The following is a 21,042-nucleotide window of genomic DNA, read 5'->3' on the forward strand; positions in this document are numbered from 1 at the left end:
TTCTGATGGGAGTAGGGTGCCCTTTCAGTTTTAGTACACATGTCCCTGAAGGTCATCGACATTGTCGCCTTTCCAAATGTTTACTGGCCATTTGGATATCTTCTTGAACATCAGGGACGTATTCAGTAGTGACTTAATGTCGTCGTTGAGCAATTCTATCACCTGAGATTTATGGGTCTGTGTGGATTTACTTGTCATCCCGGGCTCTGTTTCCCAGCTTGTTTGCATGTCTGGGCATCTTACGGATGCCTGCCGTGGTGGTTTGTGTCGCTGGGTGTTGGGGAGGGAGTCCTTAACCTTTTGCTCCTGCGCGTGTTGAAGTGACTTGCACGTAGTGTGGTTCTTCGGAGGCTCACTCTGCGCTCCGTCAGGCAGGAACCCAGCAGTGTTCAGTCAGGGCTGCTTGGGCCCACGGCTGAGACAGCACCGTTCTGAGTCTTCCGAGTGAGGGGCTCGTCGCTGTGGCTGGGGGGAGCAGAGACCATTCTCAGGCCGGTGTGAGCTCTGGGGCCTGCCCCCCAGCCCCCGTCTTTTGGGCGGTTTTTTCCCCCAGCCCCAGATGGTATCTGCCCTCTGTCGGGGTTGCTGGGCCCCGTGTGGGTTTTTCTTCTGCACATGAGCTGGGACGGGGACAGGCTCTTTCCAGATCCCAGTCCTGGACTGCCTGTTGTCCAGGGTGTGAGTTTGTGCAGCACAGGAGAGCGAGGCCCGTGCGTGTCAGTCTGGCTGGAGCAGCACAGAAGGGCTTCTGCGTGTGCTTGCCTGGCGGCGGCGTTGAATTGCTCCCCTGCATGGGGCTCTCCTCTGTTGCTAAATGGCATTTCAGAATTTTGAGTGAAATCAGCCTGTTGTTCTCTGCTTTTTGTGTTAAGAACACCTGCCCTGACACCCAACTGTTCTCTTATCTGTTACTGTTTTATCTTTTCTGTTTATCTGTAATCCACCGAGAATGGTTTTCTGCCCATGGGATGTCAGCCTTGCCCCTCCGCATACGGGTCTCTAGTGAACCTGTCACGTACTCCCCATGCTCTGCACCTCCGTCAGCAGTTGGATGTTCTGTCCGTGTGGATTTGCTTTTAAATGCTGTCTTCTGTCCACTGGTTGTCCTTGGCGAATTCTCCATCTTCCCCACGCTCCCTAGCTTTGTTGTGGTTTAATTGACAGAATTGTAAGCTGTTCAGAGGGAGTCTTGTGATTTCCCCTGGACACCCTGTGAGAGGAGCACTCCGTCCCGGTGAACACACCTGTCCCTGCACAGGGTCCTCTGTGTGCGAGGCCGGGCATTTGAGTTCTGCCCTCATAGCAACGGGAGGTTCTCGGCTCAGTACCTGTGTTAGATGCTAGGTCCTTGCCCTGATTCATCTTACTCATGTCCCAGCCTGTCCTTCCCGTCCCTACGGTCGGGAGCTTTATGATAAGTGTTTGGGTCAGAACCATGTCTGTGTTTTTAGAGGTTCCAGACTTCTGCAGAGCCGTGGTGGGGGTGGTCGCGGCAGGCGTGGCGGGTCTCGGGCAGGGGTGGGGAGCTGCTGCCCGGGGCTGTCACTCCGTGGGCTCTCCTCCCCTGCCTGCCGGAGGGACGGCTGTGTTACCATCAAGGCTCCAGTGAACTTGTTGGCTGACTTTCCTTCTCTTTCCCTCTTTCAAGTATTTGAATCATTTGTGGATTACGTGGCTGTGGAACAACTAGACGGTGACAATAAATACGACGCCGGGGAGCACGGCTTGCAGGTAACATGGGAACCGTGGGCCACCTTCCCCGTCACTGTGTTTTCCCGTCCTTTGCTTCAGTTGTGGATGAAACAGGCATTTGTACCTTTTCATCCACTGTTTGTGGTTAGAACTCGGGGTTAGAGCTCAGGGTTTACTCCTTCGTGTAGACACTGTATTCTGGGGCCTCCGATCGTGCCGCTGGTGGGGCTGAGCTGCGGGCGGGAGGCTGACATGCAGCTTCTCGGGTAGAGCTGTCCCCCAGCATGCGGGAGACCCCGTGCTGCCGTCGGGAGGCGTCTGTGACTCTGCGCCTCTCCTCACTGGTTTCCACCGGGAGCTTTTCTTCCTCTTCTAGTTCTGACTCTCTTGCATGTCTGGTTCGTGGTGGTTCGCACTTGGGCATGTGTGTGTGTGATAGAGTGCGTTTTCTCAAGGAACGGGACCTGTAGAACGAGGAGTGCATTTTCTTTTGCTTGTTCTGTGAATATGTGGTGTCCCTGCTTGGTTCCCACAAAGCCCCACAGGCACTGTCAGCTGCTGGCAGAGCAGCGAACTTTGTGCACAAGGGACTGGTCCGTCCGTGCTCTGGTGGAGAGACACGGGCTGTGGCCTGTCCCGGCTGCCGTCAGGCGGTGTGAGAGGGTCAGCAGCGTCCTCACGGATGCAGCCGACGCATGGACTCCGCAATTCACGATTCCCCACACCGTCCCGCGTGTCCCGAGCTGGCCCGCTTGGAACGGTGTCCCCGCTTTGCAGGGCGTCACGGGTCAGGGTGCTGCGTTGTGTGCGGCTCAGAAAGTCACTTGGCAAACACGTGGCTAAGATGTGTTCAGGAAACACTTCAGCAACTCACAAGAGTTGTCCTGCCACACCGGGTAGTTTGAGGTCCGGGTAAGCAGTACTTGAGAATCATGACCTCGGTGGACTGTGGCAGAGAAATGGTTCTTCTGTTGTTCTTCTAAGCTGCATGGAAACCATGCCGTGCCTTTGTGTGGCAGGTTCCTCCGGTTTTCGTTTTTCTTTGCAGAGGTACTTTGTCCTCTTGAGCACATTCAGGAGACATCAGGGCGCCTTGCCTGTGGCTTGTCACAGGCCCTGCTCTGGCTGGACGGGAGGTGTGGGCCTGGAAGGGAGGTGTGACTGGGAAGCTGGGCCAGGATGAGAGCCTGGGGCTCTGGCAGTAGTAGGGTTGGGCAGAGGCTTATTTTCGTGAGGAAACGCGTGTCGGCTGAGGAGGGGCCCGGGGTGTGGGAGCTGTGGAGTCGGGCCCTCCAGAGGAGGCCTTTTTGAGAAGCGGGGCACGTCCCGCTGCACGGGGGCTGCCTTGCTGGTGTGAGGGTCTCTCTGCTGCCGAGTGAGGACCGTCTCCAGAAGTGGGTTGGACTGTAAGCGCCGAGCATGTATGCTGTGTCATGTGCTCCAAAGTGACCGTGCCCAGAGTTGAGGGGCGGGAAGCCGCTGACCAGTGTCCTCGTGCCCGGGACCGTGCGCGGCCGCCCTCGCTCCAGCCAGGGTCCGTGAGCGCGCCTGCTCTCGCATCACTGCAGCCCCAGCTTCTGCTTTTCTAGCGCACGATTTTCTGTGTGTTCCCCGCTTCCCGCGGGATTTAATGACCGTGTAACACGGCAGCTAGTGATGAAGCCCTAATTTACTTAGCTGCTACCCCGTTGTTGGGCATCAGAATATAATCCAGAGTAAATCGCTCACACGCAAGCTACTTCAGCAAACCCGAGAAAGATCTAAGCTCAACAGTGGACTTTAGTTTTTGGTTGAAGCATCGTTGACGTGCAGCATCGGTTGCTCCGGGAGGGCCACGCCGGGATGTGCTGTTCACGTGCTCTGACCCTGGCGCGCCCGTATCTGGGACCTGTGCTGTAACCAGAAGTTTGGATCTCTTGACCCCTCACCTCTAGTGCCTCTTCCCATTCCTTTCCCCTGCCCTCAGACAACCACCAGTTCTCTGTTTGAGCTTGGTTCTTCTGTGTGTGTGTGTGTGTGTGTGTGTGTGTGTTTAAGATTTTATTTATCTGAGGGAGAGAGGGGTGTGGAGAACGCGCGAGCTGGGGGAGAGGGAGAGGGTCTCAAGCAGACTCCCCTGAGCGCAGAGCCCAACACGGGGCTCGATATCACAACTCTGGGATCATGACCGGAGTGAAATCAAGAGTCGACACCTAACCAACTGAGCCACCTGTGAGCCTGTTTCTTAAACGGCATTTTAAACGCACCGTAGCTGGACATCTGAAGCCCTTCCTCTCCCACCGAATCTCGCTGACCGCTGTTACTGTCCTTGCTTCAAGGACTACGTAGGGCTGAACTAAACTTGCATTTCTTTTTCGATGTTCAGGAAGCAGAGAAAGGTGTGAAATTCCTAACTTTGCCACCAGTGTTGCATCTACAGCTGATGAGATTTATGTATGACCCTCAGACGGACCAAAATATCAAGATCAATGATAGGTAATGTATAGTGGGGTGTGAAAGTTAAGATGGAATCATTGCCTGACTTCGGGGGTCAGTCTCAGTGTTTTGTTTGGTCTTTTTATATTTTCAGTCCATCTCTGATGTGTTTAGGTCTCTCTCCTGCCTCAGTGTCCCAAGAACAATGGTTTTAAAGGGAATATTTCTCTTAAGGGATTTCAGGGGCTGCTGCTCCATTACATGCTCTCAGGGATCCCCATCTCCCTCCGCACTATGGCAGATGAGGTCCCTGAGGGAAGGGGACTTTCTGCTCCGCCTGTTCTGCATTCACCAGAATGTCACTGTTACCTCAGGAGTGGAATTTGATGTTGTATTCGTTTAAATAGGATTCTCCCAACATTTTGTAACTGCCCAGTTAGTATTCTAGAATGTGCTGGAATTTTCAGGAAGATGATGAAGGTGTATGTGTGTGCCTTATTGCAGGTGTTTTCCCCATTCTTACAATGCCAGTTAAAAAGAATGATAGTAAATACTTTATCTGGTTTACAATACGGAAGTTTTGTCCTGGTTTGTTTGGGCACAGGGTAGAGGTTGGTTAGTCACTCATCAAACTGGAGAGAGAACTGACCCAGTCAGGTTATTTGCCACCAGCCTGCTCTTTGCTCTTTCATTTTTGCCCATCGCTGTGGAGTCTCTAAGAAGCCGTCTCCACCAGACCTCACAGACTGGCAGCCTGCAGACTACAGCCAGCCTGCTGGTGTGTTTCTTTGGGCCCTCACCTTGTTTTTGGTTGTTTTTATTGGCATTAGTTGCCAGCATGAAAAAAAGAAAGCATGAGATTTCGCATAAAAGCCCAGATTTTTGGCGTCCTTTAGGAATTCTGAACATTTGGCAGAGCAGCCAGGATTGGGCGACACTGGGCTGGGGTGGCTGTCCCTTCAGGCTCCGTGTGCTCCATCTCCTCCAAGTCCTTGCCAACCCGCCTCTCAGGGCACTTCTCCTGATTAACTTTGACCATGTTGTTAAAATGTTTACGGACCCCAGTCATTTAAAGACAGGTCCAGTTCAGTATGTGAACTAGAAATCACGGGGCACAGGGATCCTTTCTTCCATGTCTTACTGTTGGGATCTGATGTCCCATGTTTCTCAAACTCACCGTGTATGCTCTGTGGTCTGCAAGCTGGGCAGTCAGAATTACTCATTACTAACACTGGAATTATTCGCATCCTAGAGAAGTCATGGTGTATGTTTATCACAAGACTGGCCATTGTGTAATATCTGCAATTTAAAATTCTGTCCGGCATCTCAGTGCATTTAGAGGCATTTTCCTGCTACCTAGTTTCAAGTTTGTTCTGATGTCTGAGTAATTAACGTGTTCTGATGAATGGGAGCTGCCTCAGAAGTAGTTCATGGGACCTCCCGAGTCCCACTGATGCTTCCCTTTCCAGATAAAAGATCAGCCAGTAAATTAGACCGTCTAGCAATAAATAAAAGCCTAAAGGTAAACTATTTCACGTGTGAATGAAACCTGGATTTCTTTAAAAATGTTTTTTGATAGGTTTGAATTCCCAGAACAGTTACCACTCGATGAATTTTTGCAAAAAACAGATCCTAAGGACCCTGCAAATTATATCCTTCATGCAGTCCTGGTTCACAGTGGAGATAATCATGGTGGACATTATGTGGTTTATCTGAACCCCAAAGGGGACGGCAAAGTAAGTGCTGGGCAGGGGGTGGAGTTGGATGTGATGGTGTGTAGGGCGTTCACCCTGACCTTGAGCTGTGCCTTTGTCCGTGCCTGTCGGGTGGCCTGGACAGCGAAGGATTCCACTGTGGGCTCTGGGGTGTCTGTGTGCCTTCGTGCATTAATCGCTGCTACTTCAGAGGTGAATAGTAAATCAGTGATTATACGTTGTGTGCCTCTCGTTATTAGTGTCGAGCTTGGCCCTTTATCCCTTCGTATGTCCAGTGAGGCATGCATTTGGCACTTACGGATGCCAGCAGAGTTCTCCCCCCAGCCCGGGCCTGGGCAGGGGCCCCTGTCGATTGCAGTCCCTCTGGGTGCCTGGTGGTCCCCACTTTGTGACGCATCGTCTTCCCCTGGTTTGCCTGGATCTGCTCTCGTAGTCTTCCCCAGGGGCCCAGGGTGTCCTCGGGGTCCGTGTCCAGGACCCTAGGGCCAGTGAGGAACTGAGCAGAGGCCAAGCCCGCCTCGCTTGACCTGAGAGTTGCTGGGAGACCCACACGGCACCAGACCACAGTGAGCCTTTCACTGTGAGATTGAGGACTGTTGAAAGTGACTCGGTCCGCAATGAGATGGGAAGACTCTGCTGACTTTTATTTAAGTCAGGCCCTCACTTGCTGAGATAATATGTCATGATAGGATCCAATGTCCCCTTTTAATTTCATAACTACACCATAAAGTTCAGCTTTACTAGCAGAGGGAGGTGTGCCCTGATTATCTCAGATCTGTAAAGAGTTGTATGGTCGATTGATTCCCAGTTGAAGTGGGCTGTTGGCGTGTAAGACAGAACAGCCAACAGATGCACCTTCCCGGTCCCCCCGAGTGCGGACCGGGGTCAGCCGGGGTGCCAGGCAGTTCGGTGGAGACCCCTGGTTCGGCCCATCCTCGGGTCCCTTGTTTTAGGGAAACCCTGCCTCTTCCCCTGTGTGCTTTATCCCTGCACGTCTCCCTGCTCTCCCTGCCAGTGGTGCAAGTTCGACGATGACGTGGTGTCCAGGTGTACGAAGGAGGAGGCCATCGAGCACAACTACGGGGGCCACGATGACGACCTGTCCGTGCGGCACTGCACCAACGCCTACATGCTGGTGTACATCCGGGAGTCCAAGCTCAGTGAGTAGCGCCCCTCGCTTGGCTCGGCTCTGCGGGACCGAGTCCCCGCTCCCAGGGTGCCGTCCTCCGCCGGGCTCATGCGGCCTCCTGGCCAGCTGGATGGGGCGTGCGGGTTTTCATGTGGACTCTCGGTCCCGAGGACTTGGATTTGAAGATGACTGTGTTGATGAGGACATGGCATTGGGGCCTTCTGAGGAGGTGAGCGACTGTACTTTGTCGTGCAGGTGAGGTTTTACAAGCGGTCACCGACCACGACATCCCTCAGCAGCTGGTAGAGCGACTCCAGGAGGAGAAGAGGATCGAGGCCCAGAAGCGGAAGGAGCGGCAGGAAGCCCACCTCTACATGCAAGTGCAGGTCGGCCCCCGGCCTGGGCTACGCGCTGTCCATGCAAGGGCGTCGTGTGGGTGGGGGGGCACGTGGGGGTGGGGGTGTGGTGGGGGGAAGCAGGGTGTTGGGTGAGGGCCCCCGGGCAGGGCACGGCAGGGCCGGCCAACGGTGGGAGGTGGTGCTCCAGGCTGCGGAAAAACGTAACCGGTGACAGGGAAGGAAGGAGACCTGAACAAGGGGGTGAACTTCGAGAAGGTTTGGGTTCACGGTTCAGTCGCTGCTTTCCGCAGGTTGGTTGCCTGGGAAGAGAAACGCGCTGAGCCTTCTTGCCGGGCCTGGGCAGTAACCCGAGGCCTCCAGGCAGTGGGCTTCCAGCTCGCCCTGCAGGGAGGGGGTGTGAGTGTGTGGGGGCGCAGGTGTTCGTACTTTTTTTTTTTTTTTTAAGATTTTATTTATTTATTTGATAGAGATCACAAGTAGGCAGAGAGGCAGGCAGAGAGAGAAGAGGAAGCAGGCTCCCTGCTGAGTAGAGAGCCCGATGTGGGACTCGATCCCAGGACCCTGAGATCATGACCCGAGCTGAAGGCAGCGGCTTAACCCACTGAGCCCACCCAGGCGCCCCTGTTCGTACTTTCTGACTCAGCTCCTGATTTCGTCCTTCGTCATCTTTTCTTTCTTTCTTTTCTTTTTTTTATTACAGATTTTATTTATTGATTTGACAGAGATCACAGGGAGGCAGAGAGGCAGGCAGAGGGAGAGGAGGAAGCAGGCTCCCCACTGAGGAGAGAGCCTGATGTGGGGCTGGATCCCAGGACTCTGGGATCATGACCTGAGCTGAAGGCAGAGGCTTTAACCCACTGAGCCACCCAGGCGCCCCATGTCCTCCATCATTTTGATTCTGGTGTCCTTGGGTCTCTTGAAGAAGGGTGCTAGAAACAATGAGATTAGCTCATGTTACTGTTGAAACATTTGTTTTGCTTGGGGTGGTCTCACGGTTGGAAACTCTGTTGCATGTTTTCTGTGTATTTTCAGATAGTTGCAGAGGACCAGTTTTGTGGCCACCAAGGAAATGATATGTATGATGAAGAAAAAGTGAAATACACTGTGTTCAAAGTATTGAAGAACTCCTCCCTGACTGAATTTGTCCAGAACCTGTCTCAGACCATGGTGAGTTCCGGCCGTTCTGGGGGTGGTTGTTTTGACCTCCAGGTTCTGCCTCCTTTCCTCACTCACTGGACCAGCAGGGACCAGGCATTCAAGCCCTGGCATACTGGGGACCCTGATGGGGGCGGTTGGGTGGTGGGTGGTCTCTGTTGTCCATGTCCGCAGGGAGAGCTCTGTCATTTCATTTCTTCGAATCCTGGAATCCTGGCATGCATAAGGAATTAAAGTACAAGCTGATTTTGTTTTAATTTAGCTTTAATTTTTTGCAGGGATTTCCACAAGATCAAATTCGATTATGGCCCATGCAAGCGAGGAGCAATGGAACCAAACGGCCTGCCATGTTGGATAACGAGGCAGACGGCAACAAGACGGTGAGGGCCGCGTGCAGGAGGTGCCGGGTGCCGCCGTGGCTTATCTGCCTCTGGCCCCTGACTCGTGTGTGGCCATGGTCTTCACTCTCATTGGCCCCTGAAGTAGACTAACAGCAACATCTCTTTTGCAAATAGATGATTGAGCTGAGCGATAATGAAAATCCATGGACGATATTCCTGGAGACCGTTGATCCGGAGCTGGCTGCCAGCGGGGCCACGTTACCCAAGTTTGACAAAGATCGTAAGTGTCCCTGGGGCAGCAGCACTGGGTCCCTGACCAGCATCTAGACACATGTGGGGTTCTGTGTCCTTCCTTTGCCATGAAGTCCAGTTCCAGATATGCCCCGGACCCCTTCCCGTGCTCAGGCTTCTTGGTGAAGCTGAGTGGGCCTGACTGGCTGCTGGTGGCAAGCAGCCTGTGGCCGTGCTCAGTCCTCGTGTCCTGTTGTGGCCTCGGCCCTCCGTCAGTGGCCACAGAGAAGGCACTGGTGAACAGGTTGGCTGTCTTCTGGCACGGCTCTGTTTGACATAACACGTGGGTCAGAGTCTGCTGATGCTCGCTCTGAAACGGTCACTCGTTCCTGCTGCAAGGACACACAATATTCGTTTTTTCTCTCGGCAGCACTCAACTAGCTGGTCAGTACCTGGCCTTGAAAACAGGATGCCTGATGAGGGTATGGCCCTCAGTCCCATCCTCACTGCCTCGGATTAGTGTTTCCCGGGGGCCCGATGTGTGGAATGACACTGGACTCTTAGGGTCATTTAGCCTTTGATGAACCTCGGCGGACACGATGGCTTTCGGGTGCCAAAGGCTGTCCTTTTGGTTGTCTCCTGTTCATGTTTTTGGAACATTGTCCCACGTGGTAAGATCCTAACAAAACCTGTTTATTAATCTTGTAGATGATGTCATGCTATTTTTGAAAATGTATGACCCCAAAACACGGAGCTTGAACTACTGTGGGCACATCTACACACCAATATCCTGTAAAATACGTAAGTCCTCCTGCCCTTACCCTCGTGGTTGGTTTTGCTCAAGTCTTGGTTCATTACAGCTTTGGATTCTTGTTTTCCTCAAACGCAGGTGACTTGCTCCCGGTTATGTGCGACAGAGCGGGATTTATCCAAGATACTAGCCTTATCCTCTATGAGGTTTGGACGGCTTGTTGTTCCGTAAACACTATATCGGTTGTGGTTTGGGGAGGGCTCTTCTCGTGTGTTTTGCTGCCTTGGCTTCATCGTTTTGTGAAGTCGGCAGCTAAGTTGGTGGGGGCCCTGGCTGGTGTTGAGTTGAGGGTCACAGTTGTAGAAGTCTAGATATTTTTTTTTCCTCACTCGGGCTCAGGGATCATTATGTCCTGCGGATAGTAACGTTCCCGTTAGCATTTTCACTTACTAGAAATGTAGGGCAGAGAGAATGGAATTCTCTAGGAGAGCACCTGCGGCATCGGGCCGTGTGGAACACGGACAGACGCTCATCGGGAACCTTTCTTCTCTTAAACTGTAGGAAGTTAAACCGAATTTAACAGAGAGAATTCAGGACTACGACGTGTCTCTTGATAAAGCCCTTGATGAACTAATGGACGGTGACATTATAGTCTTCCAGAAGTAAGTACTTTTTGAAGGACTTAATCACTTTGTTCTCATAGTTTTCCCATAAGCCCCAGAAGTAGGAAACAAAACTGTGTCAAGACCCTGAGTTAGTCAGATTTTATTTGAAGTAGCTGAGAATGTGGACAGAAGTCGGCCTCTCTCTCGGTTTGAGGATCGTGGGCAGGGAACCTTTTCCTCATAGAACAAACAGTTTCCTAAGAATCAGTGACAAGCATGGCAGCTCCGAGCGGGGCAGCAGCCCGGCCAGCGGCAGGGTGGTTTTCTTGCCCCTCAGCGTGAGGGTCCCCGGTACACACCTGCAGAGGGGACTCATTGAAGTCCCTGTGCCTGTCACACCAGCAGGTCTGTGGTCTTAGATGCTTTGTCTGCAGGCAGCCTCGCTGCGGCTCCTGGAGAAGCCATCTGGCCATGGCAGTGTCGAATATGGGTCATGGGGATTGCACGAGCACAGCGCTTGGCGGACGTAGGTTTGGAGGGCCAGGAAGTAAATATTTTAGGCTTCAGGACTACGGCCCTGCTGCCTTAGCAGGAAAGTGGTTGCCTGCCATCTCCGGGCCAGAGCAGCCTCTGCCGTGAGGCACGTCCTGCCGAGTCCCTCCCTGTGTATAAAACAGGAGGACACGGTTCTGTGTTCTGTGTTCGCATCGAGATCAGGAGCAGCAGGTGGGTTTGCACGGCGCGTGGGAGGCTCCGAGCACACCCTCTGAGTGTGGTGGCCCTTCCTTACTGTCCTGGCTGACAGAGCAGCTGGGATACACTCCAGACTCCTAGCAGCCATGGGGTTAGTCGGAACTTCTGTCCATACCTTTCTGTGTCACTGTGGTTGGAGAGGTGGTGCCTTTTTATTTCTTTCTAAAAAAACCATTATGCCTGGCCTGGATTTTGATTCAGTCTGCATTCTGTTTCTTTCTCCCCCCAGGGATGATCCTGAAAATGATAACAGTGAATTACCCACTGCAAAAGAATATTTCCGAGACCTCTACCACCGTGTTGATGTCATTTTCTGTGATAAAACAATCCCTAATGATCCTGGATTCGTGGTTACATTATCAAACCGAATGAATTATTTTCAGGTATTTGATAAAGGCTTCAGATTCCACATCAGAGAGACTGAGTCCTTTTTTAAAAGGGAGGGTTGCTGAGGGAGCTGACGGGCTCGGTTCCGGAGGAAGGGCGATGGCCCCGTGGTCTTATTGGTTCTTTTTTTTTTTTTTTTAAAGATTTTATTTATTTATTTGTCAGAGAGAGAGTGAGCGAGAGCGAGCATAGGCAGAGTCAGAGGGAGAAGCAGGCTCCCTGCGGAGGGCAAGGAGCCCGATGTGGGACTCGATCCCAGGACACTGGGATCATGACCTGAGCTGAAGGCAGCTGCTTAACCAACTGAGCCACCCAGGTGCCCGTCTTATTGGTTCTTGACAGGATTGTGCTCGCTCTGCCCCCCGGCTCCCATCTCATCCACCCTGGCACAATACGGTTTTTTGAGATGGCAGTTTCTAGAGCAGCTTTGTCTCTGTGACAGCTTGCCATCGGCAAGTAAACCTGTGGACCTCACCATTAAAAGTGAGAGACCGGGGTGCCTGAGTGGCTCAGTGGGTTAAGCCGCTGCCTTCAGCTCAGGTCATGATCTCAGGGTCCTGGGATCGAGTCCCGCATCGGGCACTCTGCTGAGCAGAGAGCCTGCTTCCTCCTCTCTCTCTCTCTGCCTGCCTCTCTGCCTACTTGTGATCTCTCTCTGTCAAATAAATAAATAAAATCTTTTAAAAAAAAAAAAAAAGAGACCGTTGGGGCGCCCGGGTGGCTCAGGCGGCTAGGTGTCTGTTTCTTGATCTCAGCTCAGGTCTTAATCTCAGGGTTGTGGTTTCAGGCTAAAGGGATTTTTTTTCCTTTAAAAAATACCTTTTTTTTTTTTTTTTTAAGATTTTATTTATTTGACAGAGAGAGAGGAATCACAAATAGGCAGGCAGAGAAAGGAGGAAGAAGGCTCCCCGCGGAGCAGAGAGCCCAACATGGGGCTCGATCCCAGGACCCTGGGATCATGCCCTGAGCTGAAGGCAGAGGCTTTAACCACTGAGCCGCCCAGGTGCCCCTAAAAAATACTTTTTTAACAGCTAATTTCACCGATGCACTGCTGGGGATATACCGGGGAGTGGTTTATTCTCAGCAGGTAGTGGATTTTTAGGCCATGAAAATTCAAGCTGTTTATATCACAGTTTTTTATTGAGAACATTAGGTAAATAGTTAGTGGTAAAGCTTATAAGCTCATTCAGTTCACTCCCCAACACAAGCCGCCTTTTCTGACTTCGGGTCCCTTTCTTCCTCCCAGGTTGCAAAGACAGTGGCCCAGAGGCTCAACACCGACCCCATGTTGCTCCAGTTTTTCAAGTCTCAAGGGTAAGGCGGGCCCCATCACCTCACATCAGGGTCTGTACTGCCTGCTCTCCAGAGTTGATCCGGACATCGTGGAACTAATCCCACGAGTGGGGTGGCCGTGGCACCTGACATGCCCCTACTTAGTTTCCAATAGAGAGTGGTCACCTCACACATCCTGACCGCCCTGCTTCCTGACGTCCGAGGCATGGGTGGCCTCACCCAGAGCCCGACGGACTTTTTAGATACGTGACCCCCCGCGTCTCCCGCGCATCCAGCCAGGTCCACCCCACCTAGGCTCGCGCGCACCGTATCCCCATGCCGAGAGCACAGGTGGGGCCACAGGGGCCCTCAGGGCTCTGGAAACAGGAGTGTGTAGGGAAGCCTTGTGCTGGGCCTACATTTTGGCTCTGGGCGTAAGGGCAGTGGTTTGTTTTATGCTCACGGATATTTTAGGTAAACAAGTCATTTGTTTTTATGCTTTTTTCTTGTGCAGTTATAGGGACGGCCCGGGTAACCCTCTTAGACATAATTATGAAGGGACTTTAAGAGATCTCCTACAGTTCTTCAAGCCTAGACAACCCAAGAAGCTTTACTATCAGCAGGTATGAGTCTGAATTCACGTAACCGTGGATGGTCAGGACAGGCTTGGGTTTTGTGGAGACATATCTGACGGTCTCTCTTTTCTCAACAGCTTAAGATGAAAATCACAGACTTTGAAAACAGACGAAGTTTTAAGTGTATTTGGTTAAATAGCCAGTTTAGGGAAGAGGTACGTGCTTTTTAATGATAAGAATTTTTATTTATTTTTATTTTCATTGGTGTGTGTTCAGTGTTTGTCTGTCTAGCCCTTGAAAACTAAAACAACGAAAGAAGGGTGCTAGTGGCCCTCCGCCCCCTCCTGCCACCACCACTGCTTCTCAAACCGTTTCTGCCTCTGCCCAGCCCCCTGGGCAACAGCAGGGGGCCTGAGAGCAGGGTTGGGGGTGGGGGAGTGGAGGATGCAGACCCCCGCTGTTAACCGAGGGCGCGCCCTACCCCCATGAGGTGGTGGCTCTAGGAGGTCTGTCCCTGCTCGGAACCAAGCACTTCACCTTTGTAGCTCGGCCACTTTCGAATGACCGTGCACGCCATGTGCCATAAACATGCTCACCTGGGTGGATCTGATAGGCTGACATCCTCCAGTCCAACTCTGGTCATTGTCGAGGCCGACACTCTCTCTCGATGTCCCTTTGCTCAGAGAGCAGACTAGGAGATGGCCTTCTGTGTGGGGAGTTTCCTGAGAAGCTGTTCTGTGAATGGCCACCTTTTGGCATCAACGGGGCATTTCTTAAACTCCCCTGGGGTGGGGCCGGGGGACAGAGTGCACGCATCGGGGCGTTCAGGGTGGGGGTGTCCTGATGTCGTGGGGGTCTTGGGGACAAGTGAACATCTCGTGCAGTGTTTCCCCTCTTCCCAGCAACGTGGGTGTGTGTGAGCAGAGACCCCCTTATGTTTTCTTTCATCTTGCCCTTTCCTAGGAAATAACACTATATCCCGATAAGCACGGGTGTGTCCGGGACCTGCTGGAAGAATGTAAAAAGGCTGTTGAGCTCGGGGAGAAGGCGTCAGGGAAACTTAGGCAAGTATTTCCTGAAGTCGGAGGCGTCCCCGGGGAGGTGCTGGCCCCGGGCCCCGCGGGCGTGTTACTGGACGCGCGCACAGGGGCAAACCGGCTCTCGGCCTGGCTTCTGTGGCAGTGTATAAATATTTCATAGTTGAGCCATATTTTTTTCCTTCCTTCCCTGTCTCCTGATCGTTACTAAGATGTAGTAAAGATGAGATTCGGGTAGAAAAGTCAACGCCTGGGGTGTTGGGGTGGCCCAGTCAGTAAAGCGTCTGCCTTCAGCTCGGGTCCTGGGAGCGAGCCCCGTGTCGGGCTCCCTGCTTCTCCCTCTTCCTCTGCCTGCCGCCTTGCCTTCTTGTGCTTTCTATCTCCCTGTCAGAGAAATAAATAAAACCTTAAAAAAAAAAAAGTCAACACAGTGGAGAGAGGATTAAAGTATCAGCAGAAACTGGGCAGAGCTGCTCTCAGTTGTGTTTGAGAAAACCAGGCGCTTCTGACCCGTGAAGCTGATTCTCCACCTGGAGACAGAAGCCCGGACTCGGCGGGCAGGGTTCATGTCAGAGTCGGGCCCGCTCGTCCTGGTGCCCTGACGTCTGCTCCCAGGACAAAACAGGCCTTGGGGCTGTTCGGTTCCTGGAACGTTTGCTCCGTGATATTAAGAAAAGAATGAGATCTTTATCCTCTAATGAGTGCAGGAGCAAAACACTCCCAAGTCCTGCCAGTTGGGAACCATCGTGGGCACAGGGCACGCGGTTCCTGGACGCTCGGTTTCAGCTCCATCCCTCCGCCCGCAGGGGGCCGCGTTGCCTCGGACGCGGGGGCCGCCGACTGGGGTTGTCCGGGGTTGTGCGTGTGCTCCCCGACGATGCCCATTTTGCACCTTTCAGCTCTCTGAAGAGGAGGAAAATAAGCAGCTGTCGATAGCTATTTGATAAAGAATTTCTTCTTAGGAAGCTACTCATCAGTCCTTTTTCTCACACAAATTGATGTAGTCCACACCCCCCTTGTTCTGTGCAGGCTGCTAGAGATTGTAAGCTACAAGATTATCGGTGTGCACCAAGAAGACGAGCTGTTAGAGTGTTTATCCCCAGCGACGAGTAGAACGTTTCGAATCGAGGTAACCGGCCCTCCCTGTGGGGTCCCTGGCCAGAGCGACGGCCACCCGCCTCCCTCCGCCAACGGCACTGACTTGCGGGTGCGGTCCCAGTGCCATGCGTGGTACCAGTAGAGGCTGTTGCTTGCAGCTGCTTTGCTCTTACACATTTTGAGAAGTTAATGTTTCATTGTGACGGAAGTTACATAATGTAGAAAATGTAGAATTCTCCTCTGGAAGTGCTTCAGGCGTGTGCAGCTGAGCGGCCCTCCCGGCCGTGTGTCACAGCGCATGTCGGTCCCCTTCCCCTACAGCTCCCCGCCTGCCCTCCCCTGCTCCTGGCACCGTGTCTCTGACTGCCAGCGGTCCCCGTATATGTAGGGTCGCAGACGGCTTGTGCTCAGGAGTGAATACGGGCCACAGGCACATCTGGCCAGAAGCTGAGGCTCCGTGTTGACGGAGGAGTGGCTGGGATTTCCAGTGACGTCATTTGGTCTCCCCAGACCCAGAGTTTTCTTAAAAAAATGCAGATGCCGGTTGCCTGGGTGGCTCAGTGGGTTAAGCCTCTGCCTTCGGCTCAGGTCATGATCCCAGGGTCCTGGGATCGAGCCCCGCATCGGGCTCTCTGCTCAGTGGGGAACCTGCTTCCCCCCCGGCCCCCTCCGGCTGCCTCTCTGCCTACTTGTCAGATAAATAAATAAAATCTTTAAAAAAAAAAAATGCAGATGCCTTCCACCTCTGAGGTCTCATCCTCACAAGACCCGGACGTGGTGCTGGGCCAAGATAAGCCTCAGCTGTGTTGTTGGAGCAGCGAGTCGGAAGCGAACGCGGCCTTGGTGTGTGTGGACCGCGTTGCTCAGCTGCGTGTCTGCTCTGGGTCCGCAGGAAATCCCTCTGGACCAGGTGGACATAGACACGGAGAACGAGATGCTTGTCACCGTGGCGCACTTCCACAAGGAAGTGTTCGGGACGTTCGGGGTTCCGTTTCTGCTGAGGATACACCAGGTGAGGGCCGGGCTGCGAGGTCGAGGACCCACCGCCCCCGGTGCTGCGGGCTTCGTGCTGCCGCCCCTGCCCGCTGGGCTGATGCGGAGCTCTGCTGGCGTCCATGCGGGCCGCATGCAGGTGAGTGTGCACACGTGTCCTTCACCGTCCGCAGGGCGAGCACTTCAGAGAAGTCATGAAGCGGATTCAGAGTCTGCTGGACATCCAGGAAAAGGAGTTCGAGAAGGTACGCGCCTTGGGCACTTGGGAGCGATGTACGGGCCGCACTCAGAAATCTTGGCTCAGGAAGCAGCTGGGACTTGGGCCAGAGGTGAGCGTTTGCTTGTGACCGGAGTTCACGGAGGAGGGCCCTTCTGTCTTTCAGTTTAAATTTGCCATTGTGATGATGGGCCGACACCAGTACATCAACGAGGATGAGTATGAAGTGAACTTGAAAGACTTTGAGCCTCAGCCTGGTAAGCGCCCTTCCACGGGCCGAGCAGCGGGCGGCCCACCGCGGGTTCCGGTAGCGTCTGTGCATGTGAAGCAGGGAGGAGCGGTGCGTGGCCACGGTCACGTTGTCGTGGCTCCCTGGCAGGGCGCACTGGGAAGCCACTGGCACGCTCCGTGAGGGTGGGTGGTGCTTGGCTGCGAGTCCCAGCTTCCCCGGGAGCCGCCCTGAGGGCCGCTGGCCCTGCCGCTCCTGGGCCTGCTCTCCGTCCGTCTCAGCCGTGTCTCTCTCTCCACCAGGTAACATGTCTCACCCTCGGCCTTGGCTAGGGCTCGACCACTTCAACAAAGCCCCAAAGAGGAGTCGCTACACTTACCTGGAAAAGGCCATTAAAATCCATAACTGACTTCCTTACCCAGTGTGTGCAAGGCGAGGGGCCGTGCGTGGGTGTGTGCCCCTTTTTAACAGCCTAGAACTTTGGTCCACGTGCACTCTGTCCGAAGTCTTCAGCAAGAGGGTTTGCTGCTGATGTTAATTTTATTTTGTTGAGGCTGTTCAGTTTGGCTTCTCTGTATCTATTGACTGCCCTTTTTGAGCAAAATGAAGGTGTTTTTATAAAGCTTGGATGCCAATGAGAGTTATTTTACGGTAACCACAGTGCAAGGCGACCGCCAGCATAATGGGGGTGGGGGGAAGGGGTGAGGGCCGCGAGGCTCTGGCGAGAGGCCTCTGGTGTGTTCCCAGCGGGCGGAGGCCGCCCGGCTGCCTTCCTGGGGTCACGGTCCCTGCCGCTGGGCTCGCGTGGAGGCTCATCTGCCGTGTTTCCCTCCGTTCTACTTGCCATGACCTTCTGTGCATCTGTAAAGGCAAAACAGAGAAACTCACAACCTAATAAATAGTGCTCTTTCCTTCACTGCGTGTGCTGTCCCCCTTCCTCGGTTCTCCTCCCGCTGCCTGGGTCTCCGTAAACGTGTCTCAGCCGCCAGCCACCACCATTCCGCAGCCGCGCACACCGTGGAGGCGCCGGATACAGATGCGGGCCTGGCGGGTGGTCCCGGGTCTTTCTGTTCACTTGGAAACACCGGTCAGACGGAGGTGTGCTCTGCGGCCCCTCGGCAGGCCTAGCGAGCTCACCGTCCCTGCAAGCAGTGCAGCGGGTGTCCGTAGAAGTTCCTCGAAGCGGAACAGACGGAACGAGACAAGGAGGGTCTTCTAGCAAAGAGGGGGCATGCTCACTAGTGGTCAGTAAGCTGTCGACTTTGTAAAAAAGTTAAAAGAAAAAAAAAGAGAGAAATGAAATTGTATATTTAATGAATGAACATGTACAATTTGCCACTGGGAGGAGGTGACTTTGTTGGGTGCATTTAAGTGACTTTCACTGATGTTGATACTCATTGTGTGTAGTTTTATTTCAGTCCCAGGCTTGTTTCCTTTTATTTTGGAGCTAATGCCGGCTGCGTGTCTAGTTTTGAGTGCAGTAAAATAGAATCAGCAGATCACACTCATTTTTCATCCTTTTCCAGGAGTTTTGTTTGTTTCTGTAGCAGCAATGTACACCAACTCTTCCTGTATATTGCCTTTTTGCTGGAAAATGTTGTATGTTGAATAAAATTTTCTATAAAACCTACAATCCGCTGAGTGGCGTGGAGGTTGAGGGAGGTCTCTGTTCCCCCTGCTGGTCGTGTTGCTGACGGATGGTCCTGGTCTCCTGGGGGTTTTGGACTTTGCCTTCCATTTGAGGCGAAAGTGGACCGTTTAAGTTCAAGTAAGAGGAGGTTTTCCGGGAGGAACCCGGGCACACAGGAGGCGGCTAGAAATAGTACCGGAACGGTGGGAAGTGATGCCCAGACCCGTCCGCGCAGGTTCCTGGGCTCTGCGCTGGTCTTGGATTCAAAATGACTTTGGTTTCCAGGTTTCCACAGCCTCGTGTGTGCCTTTGCTCCCCAGGAGCTGTCTCCCGAGGCGCGCAGGTGGCACGTTGCAGGGGCGTCCCGCGCGCGCCCCGAACCCTCCTGCCGTAGGAGGGGTGTGGCCAGGCCAGCGAGGCCTTTGTCTGTATATGACTTTGAGCATCATTACGTGGTCGATCTTCTGTTTTCGCTTTGGCCGTGGCTCGGTTCTGGTCGGGGAGCTGGCAAGTGTGGTCCCCAAAGCTGTTAAGTGACTGTTCTTATGAAGAGCTGGCAGTGTGGACGTGTTCTGCGTTTACTTGTCCGTTCCCTCCCGGCTGGGGGCTTGAGCGTCCGAGTTGATAAAACGTTCTTCGGGGCACGGGGTGGAGCTGCCTTCAGCTCATTCTAAACCCTGAGGACGTTCCTGCCTGTTGGCCGTCCGACTCCCCAGACAGATGCGTCCCTTGGGAACGTGATGGCACGTGAGTGTGACCTGCACGTGGGCACCGTGGGCAGAGAGAAGCGGCCTCGCTTTACCGCGAGGAGGTGCCGGTCTTGCCTTTGCCTTCCCTGAGGGTTCCCTGCAGGGAGGAAGCGCCGTCCCACGGGGGCTGCGGGGGCGTCTTTCGACTGTGTTGCTGGCCTTGCTCGGAGCGCCAAGGCCCGGTCTCTGGACACGGGACAGCGGACTCTCAGGACTGTGTCTTCCCAGGCGGGCCTCGGCCAAGGCTTTCCTGCCGCGCGTCCCTGTTGGCTTTGAGGCGCGGTGGAGGTGCGTGCGTGGTGTCGGGGACGGACACCTGTGCGGAAGGCGCCCTGCGGCACAGACGCTGGCGCTGGGGGCCTGAGCGGAGCTCCCCAGTGTCTCGGCTCGGCTCAGCGCTGCTGCCCGAGTCTGGGAGCGGCCACCCCGTCCTATGAAGCCTGGGTTCCAGCAGAACTCGATAAAACTGGGCAAGGGTGCTCAGAGCCCCCCGACCCCGCCGTGGAGGGGCCGGGAGCCGGGGTGCCGTGTGGTGGCTGGAGCGGTCGGTCAGTGGTCGGCCTGTGCGGGAGCAGCTGTCCGAGATCGCCCTTGGCACCAGGCCTTGCCCCTGACGGACACCACGGGGCCGTGTCTGACGTCGTGTGAGAGCCTTGTGCCCCCGTGGAGTCCAGTCGGGGGCCCGCAGTCTCCCTGCATCTTGCTGTGTCTGCAGGGCCCGGGGCCTCAGCCACAGCCACTGTGCCTGCCGAGCCCCGGACGTGCCGCCCAAGGGGCTGAAGGTGGGTTTTTAATTTAACTTCAATTGCTGCAAGTCGTTAATGAGCTCTACTGTGTTGGAAAAGCCATTCACTTTATTTTTTAAGATTTTATTTATTTGACAGAACATAAGCAGGGGGAGAAGGAGAAGCAGGGATCCCCAATGGGCTCCATTTCAGGAGCTTGGGATCATGACCTGAGCCCAAAGCAGATGCTAAGCTGAGCCACCCAGGCGCCGCTGGAAAAGGCTGTGCTAGCCCAATTTTCCCCATGTTATGGGTTGTTCCAGCAGTTGGTTCACTTGGAGCCTCTATTTAAAACCTAAAACAGGGGCACCTGGGTGGCTCAGTGGGTTGGAGCCTCTGCCTTCAGCTCAGGTTATCATCCAGTGTCCTGGGATCGAGCCCCGCATCAGGCTCTCTGCTTAGCCGGGAGTCTGCTTCCCCCCACCCTCTCTGCCTGCCTCTCTGCCTACTTGTGATCTCTGTCAAGTAAATACAATCTTAAAAAACAAAAAACAAACAAAAAAACCTAAAACCTAGTGGGTTTGCCTGACCTTTTCGTGAGTGCAGAGCCTTCTCGGGCTCTCACTGGATGGGAGCAGAGTAAGACGGGGCCTCCCCAGCTCCTCTGCCTTGCCAGCGGGGACCGGAGCCTGTGCGGACTTGCTCTTTTCCACCTTTCCCTTTGCGGCAGGCTTTGAAGCCAGGCCCACGGGGGCTTCTCGAGGGGTCAGAGCAGAACTGTAGGGCGGGTCCCTGCATTTCTACCCACCGATGCAGGGATCCAGGAGTGGGCATGCGTGTGCACACCACCGTCTGCCCGGAGCTGGTAAAGGCGCAAAGGTGTGATAAAACGGGGTGCCTGGGTGGCTCAGTCGGTTCAGCTTCTTATGCCTTTGGTTCAGGTCATGACCGCAGGGTCCTGGGATCGAGTCCTGCGTTGGACTT

General features: G+C 54.0%; 1 protein-coding gene across 4 annotated transcripts in view; it reads left to right on the forward strand.

Moving 5' to 3' along the window:
* The window catches only part of USP7 (ubiquitin specific peptidase 7), a 63,155-nt gene extending 45,285 nt beyond the window's left edge, over positions 1–17,870 (forward strand). For all 4 annotated transcript variants that reach the window (XM_059153895.1, XM_059153896.1, XM_059153898.1 and 1 more), the window contains 21 exons: positions 1,649–1,731; positions 4,058–4,167; positions 5,687–5,843; positions 6,838–6,982; positions 7,207–7,337; positions 8,343–8,477; positions 8,744–8,845; positions 8,981–9,086; positions 9,746–9,838; positions 9,927–9,994; positions 10,350–10,450; positions 11,376–11,529; positions 12,780–12,847; positions 13,320–13,428; positions 13,518–13,595; positions 14,344–14,444; positions 15,447–15,546; positions 16,408–16,527; positions 16,682–16,753; positions 16,892–16,982; positions 17,257–17,870. In XM_059153895.1, the coding sequence (XP_059009878.1) occupies positions 1,649–1,731; positions 4,058–4,167; positions 5,687–5,843; positions 6,838–6,982; positions 7,207–7,337; positions 8,343–8,477; positions 8,744–8,845; positions 8,981–9,086; positions 9,746–9,838; positions 9,927–9,994; positions 10,350–10,450; positions 11,376–11,529; positions 12,780–12,847; positions 13,320–13,428; positions 13,518–13,595; positions 14,344–14,444; positions 15,447–15,546; positions 16,408–16,527; positions 16,682–16,753; positions 16,892–16,982; positions 17,257–17,363 (2,231 nt within the window). In that variant the 3' untranslated portion in view covers positions 17,364–17,870. The remainder of the gene's footprint in view (positions 1–1,648; positions 1,732–4,057; positions 4,168–5,686; positions 5,844–6,837; positions 6,983–7,206; positions 7,338–8,342; positions 8,478–8,743; positions 8,846–8,980; positions 9,087–9,745; positions 9,839–9,926; positions 9,995–10,349; positions 10,451–11,375; positions 11,530–12,779; positions 12,848–13,319; positions 13,429–13,517; positions 13,596–14,343; positions 14,445–15,446; positions 15,547–16,407; positions 16,528–16,681; positions 16,754–16,891; positions 16,983–17,256) is intronic.
* The last annotated feature ends 3,172 nt before the right edge of the window (positions 17,871–21,042 follow it).

The sequence above is a fragment of the Mustela lutreola genome, chromosome 17 (assembly GCF_030435805.1).
Source record: "Mustela lutreola isolate mMusLut2 chromosome 17, mMusLut2.pri, whole genome shotgun sequence".
Lineage (NCBI taxonomy): Eukaryota > Metazoa > Chordata > Mammalia > Carnivora > Mustelidae > Mustela > Mustela lutreola.